The sequence below is a fragment of the Benincasa hispida genome, chromosome 8 (genome assembly GCF_027475165.1).
Source record: "Benincasa hispida cultivar pf3 chromosome 8, pf3_genome.v1.1, whole genome shotgun sequence".
NCBI classification, from domain to species: Eukaryota; Viridiplantae; Streptophyta; class Magnoliopsida; order Cucurbitales; family Cucurbitaceae; genus Benincasa; species Benincasa hispida.
Window position 1 is genome coordinate 58,477,924 of NC_143485.1, and position 5,834 is coordinate 58,483,757.

General features: G+C 27.9%; 1 protein-coding gene across 1 annotated transcript; it reads right to left on the minus strand.

The window, feature by feature from the left end:
* Nucleotides 1-3,043: 3,043 nt before the first annotated feature.
* Nucleotides 3,044-3,942, minus strand: LOC120082412 (putative 2' cyclic ADP-D-ribose synthase BdTIR). The gene is made up of 2 exons (XM_039037572.2): nt 3,429-3,942; nt 3,044-3,288 (listed from the first exon to the last, which is right to left on the minus strand). Exons 1-2 carry the CDS (start codon nt 3,920-3,922, stop codon nt 3,201-3,203), a joined length of 582 nt encoding a protein of 193 aa, XP_038893500.1. The 5' UTR covers nt 3,923-3,942; the 3' UTR covers nt 3,044-3,200.
* Nucleotides 3,943-5,834: the final 1,892 nt, after the last annotated feature.

The following is a 5,834-nucleotide window of genomic DNA, read 5'->3' on the forward strand; positions in this document are numbered from 1 at the left end:
AATCAATAATTAAAAAATAACTTTTTTTATATTTAATAAAATACAATATTTTTTATATGTGTATTTAATAAAAACAACACGATTTTAATGAGTACGTGCCTCTCTGACCCCTTCATAAGTCTGTCCTTATCAAAACATTTGTGTTTATATACAAATACATTTAAGTCTAACAACTTGGTTGAAATATTTGAGTATTTTGACTTAGAACATTATTTATGTATATTTCATGCATTGAATATTAAAACCCAGTAATTTTTTTGTCATACAAATTAATCATCTTCACATTTATTGTAGAATTTTGATGTTCTTCTTCTCCACCAAAAGTCTCTCTATTATTATTATTATTATTATTATTATTATTATTATTATTTTATTTGGAGGAGGATAATTTGTGAAATAGGAGATCAACTTTCGGCTTTAAGAAAGTGAACAGAGGCTGATAAAGTTTAATTTGTTTTTGACCAAATCCATTGGATTTAAAAAGAAGTAATGTTCATGTGTCCAAATTTAATTATATTACAATAATTTTATGAGATACTAGTTTATTGATATAAAAAAAATTAACATGTTCATACAATAAATTAATAGCGAAATTATTGATATTTATAAATATAGTATAAACACATTTTAAACCATTATTTAGATTGGAATTAAATTTTTGAATGCACTAACAAATACATATTTGAAAACATAAAATATAACTATATTATCATTAAATCTCTTATTTTCAAATTTATGTTTTCGGATCTAATTTTCTCACAACAAAATTAGCATTCATCTAATTAGTAAAATGACTTAAACCCAAAATTTTCAATACATTAATAGTAAAATTGAAATGTTCACCCAATTAAACATTACTTAAAATATAGCCTAATTTCATGTTTAAAATTATTTGCATATAGATTATATATACAACTTGATTTATTTATTTACTTTAAATATTGTTCACTTTTTATCATTTTGTCACATGTATTGTTGTCTTATTATTTATGAATCTTCATGTGATTTTCATATATGGGCACTTTTAAAATTTTGGATCTCTCTTTTCCTCTTTCACACCCATGAAAATTAGCAGGCATATTAAAAACTTTGAATATAATTATAATATCATTAAATGTGGATAGAAATATCAATTTGAAGGAATACTTTTAAAAGAAAACTATGAGCATAAGACAGATCTAGAGGGAAAGAAAAAATATATATAATAATTTATATTCTCCCAAACAAAAATTCATGATTTTCAGTTTTCATTTAAAATGAATAATAATATACATTTATATATTTATACGGATAATTCTATAATGGACAATTATAATTTTGTTATTAACATTAATTAATCTAAATATTATATGTACCTCAATGCATTTAAACTATATTTATTTAAATTAACATTCACATAAAATTCTGAATATGTCATTAATAAGCATCATCAATCCAAGTACAGAAATTTGTTTGAACTAACATATGTGAGCTATAAAGTTTCACTTTTATCAATATTTAGGGAGAAATTGTAATTTATACCTTTAAACAGTAAGTTTATATAATGTAAAACATAAAACTTAAAACTTTAATTTTAACACTTATAAAACATAAAACATAAAACTCCCGAGCCTAGGTTGCTATCTTTAGTCTAAACCTTGTTATTTCCTCGCCCTTGTTGCTTATATTCCTGTTTTATGTTGATTATGCTCTATGGTCCAAAATCACACCATAACAAATACTTTTGGAATTTAGAAACTAAATAGATATTGTTACTATAATATGATCGACCAATTTTATTATAGATAAAACTTGAGCAACATGTTACGAAACATGTCTTATATTAGATCAATAACATGTTTCGTGTTATGCAGATTCTGCCTGAAGATTTTTCATCATATATTGATATGTGTAGTACGTATTTCTTAGGTTGCTCTCTTCACTAGAGCAACATGTTTTGTAACATATCATGTAAGATGTCAAGACATTGTTCGTGACGGACAACATATTCTATAGTATATATTTTTTTCTTTTATTTGTCAATGTGATTTTATAGATTTCATGGCATGCCCTCTCTCTCTCTCTCTTTTTTTTTTTTTTTTTTTTTTTTTTGACAAAGATGATTTATTCCTTCCTTGAAAATCTTCTCAAAGTAGCCATATATATCTTGGTCCTGTTTAACTTTAGGGTTAGCCCTCCTTAATAAAAAAAAAAGTTATGCATTGGGAGTTTTGATCTTAGCGATTTTCTAAGCCTCAATCTTCATGTATTGTGATTAAAACCTTTTGTTTTTCCCATTGTGTGGATTTTCCAGCCATTAATTAGGCTTGGTCAGATTGTTGTGGGTATAACAATCACATAGAGAATTCGGGAACAGCTTTTGATGTTGTATTGGCAAGAGCTCAATCAAAGCTTAGAAAAACTTGCTTATGAAAGTGAGGGGATCTCACAATTGGGGGGAGTTTAAGTACGTTGTATTGAGGAGATCTCATGCAAAAGTTGGAGAAGCATTATTGTGAAGAAGTAAGGGGAGCTCAAACTTGGAGGGAGCCTCAATTGAAACTGAAGAGTAAGTTGTACTGTGAGTCACTAGAAAGAGAGTCTATCATATAAGTACTTTGTTGTAATTACTAAACTCTTTGTATAGTGAAGTTTCTTTCTACCAGGTACACAACTCCCCAAACGTAGGTTATATTGCACCAAACTAGATTATCAATTTCTTCATCTTACTATCTATACGGTTATTGTTTGATATTACGTTCTTCTGTTTGTCAGTAATCAGGCTACAACATTATATTTGACATTTGTATACTATGTTGGATCTTTTTTTTTTTTTTTTTTTTCAGATTACAAATCTCAAACTTCAGAAACTATATAAATTTGTAATTTAAAATGATATAATTTCTCTCATCACACATTCTCATCATCTCCCCTTGTATTAAGTTCTCTAGAACACTTCCACCCATTAACCCTGAACTCAATTTGTCAAAGAATTTGAACGAATTTTTATTACATAATACTATTATGATAATAGTACGTACAAAGGTATTTTGTTACGCAGGAATAATAATTTCAAAACGGTCTCTAAAGTGTAATAAACAAATTAAATTGAATTGTTGTGTTAATCAAAACCCCTATTTACCAAAGAGGTAATAAGAAACAATGAATAAAAAAAAAAAAAATTAAAACTGTATATTTGATTCTGCATGCATTTACGTGGCCTAATTATCCGGCATCTTTCTGCCTCCGCCGTCGATCAGATTATCAACGACGGCGTTTGAAGCTTTTCTCAGCAGCTCCGACCAATCCCTACAAAAAATAGCTACACAACATGAGTGATTTTGGCTACCAAAATGTTAAAAGGATTGAAAGCTCTAAACTTCCTAATATTATTATGATATAGTCACGTTGTGACGACTTTATTGAGATAAATTAGATCGTGAATCTACCCGTTAATAGAGTCGAAAGTGAGTCCAACTGTATATTTAGCTTCCCCAAGTGCCCAATTGAACCTTTGTAACTCTTTGTCAGGACAGTTATGACTATATTCAACACGAAGCTGAGACGGTCGAACGTCAACAAAAATCGGAATGATCTTCTTTTTGTTCTCCACCATTAGGGCAAGTTCATGCAAACAAAAATAAGATTCACAATAACGCGGCGAGAACACCGCGATTCCAACCTTACAACTCCGAATACCTTCCTCAATTTCACCAAACAATTTGTCCCCCGGTTTCATGTTCTTGCTGTCTAAGAATGGATGGAGCCCTATTCTAGTAAAATGGTCGTAAAGTAATCCGGCGATGTTCCGTTTTGTGTCGACACCACGGTGGTTAATGAAGACGTCACATTGGCGTGATATTGATCGGATATCGTTGCGACGGCTGAGGATTTTGCATGAAGTTAGGTAGTTTTTGGCCACAGTTGAGAAATATCTTTGCATGGCTTGATAAAGAAGCAACAAATTTGTTTTTATTTCAAAGGTTGTACTTTGTTTTGTAATGAATTTGGAAATGAAGAATTGTGCTATTTATACATTATTTAGATAGATAGGTTTGGTCTGAACAAGGACCATTTGAATTTCAAGGAAAGTTTAATGGGGAAGAATTCAAATACAAAATAAGGTTGGAATTTGATTAGAAGGAAGAAAGAATTTTATTGCGCATATTTCTTCTTAAGACTAAAAAACAAAAGCAGAAAAAAAATAAAATAAAAAAGAACACACATCAAAAGAGAGGCCTTTTGGCAGTTATATTTTTGACTCTTTAAAACAATTATATTTCGACTATGTACACCATTCACTAAATCCCTTCAAACACGCCCAATAAAGAAAAAAAAAACCCATAAATAAATAAATAAAAAGACAAAAAAAAAAAAAAGAAAAGAAAAAAGACCCGCTCTTGACAAAGTCCTAGGTATGTGTATATTGTTTTTTTGCGGCCCTTTTTTGCATGCTTCTTTAAATTTTTTATTGTTGCTTTTTCTGTACAATTTGTTTTAATTAGAGGACTTTTGCCTTTTTTTTGGGGACAAAATACATCAATATCATATAATGTTGCTAATGCGATTTATTTTGTCACTTTCCGTTCTTTTTGGAAAAAAGTTCTGTTTTTTTCTCTGCTTTTTTTGGTATACAAAGTTAAAAACCCATTAATTGGAATTAATGAGTTTTTATTGGTAAAAATTCGTTGGAATTAAAAATAATAATTACATTTTCATATTTGTATAATTTGATTTTGTGCAAAATATGTACAGAAATTTCCACTATCTTTTCTTTGCATTTCGTGTATACACACACACCCCACGTATGTATTTTATATAATGTAGTCTATTAATTAATTAAAATAAATTTTATATTGGAGAATTTTCCAAAATAAAAAAATAGAAGAAATTATTTACACAAAATAGCAAAATCTAATATTCTTTTATAGAAGTTGATAAAAATTGATAGAAGTCGATCTATCAATAATAGAAACGGATAGAAATTTATCATTGATACTATGTGATAGACGCTGATAGAAGTCTATTAGTGTCTATCAATATTTATTTTTATTATTTATGTAAATAATTTGACATTTTTTGATGTGTGAAAATTTTTCTGATTATACTCCTATACCCAGTTTTTCAACTCTAATAATCATCAATCATGTATTCAAAATAAATAAATAAATAATCATCAATCATGAAAGGCTATTTATATCGAATCTGAGATCTAATTTTTGGGTCAAATATTAAAAATTATTTATCGGTCTTATTCTTCATTTGAAGAGAAGATTACAAGAAGGGGAAATTGTTTGAAAACAACTCTAGATTATTTTAATTTAGGATTACTTTTAATATTGTGATTTGACTGAAATATAATTATTCACAATGTTTTATTTTAAAAAGATAATATATTTTTATTAGAAAATAACAAGTAATTTACACATGTTAAGTTTAAGCACATGTTTATAAGTTGCATATATGTATGTGTATATTTATATACAAATGAAAATTTTGTTTCAAACTTCATATTCAACCCTACAGCCAAACTGAAAAATAACACACATTTAAGGGGAGTATTTAGGATAAAAAGTGGAATAATGAGAGTAAAAAATTATGAAGTAGTGAATTTTCGAGGCCTACATTATAAGAAGTTGATAAGATATAAAATTATTGTTTTTTTTTAGCAGTGGGATCCAACAATTTCTTGGATCAAACAAAGAGTGAAGTTCATAATTTCTATCCCTAAACGTCTACTTCACAACTTCTTAGACTAAACACAACTTAATAGAAAATTGTTTTAGATTCCGACAAACAATATAAGTTAAAAGTTAACCGGTTTTGTGTCTATTTGATTAAATTACCAATTTACT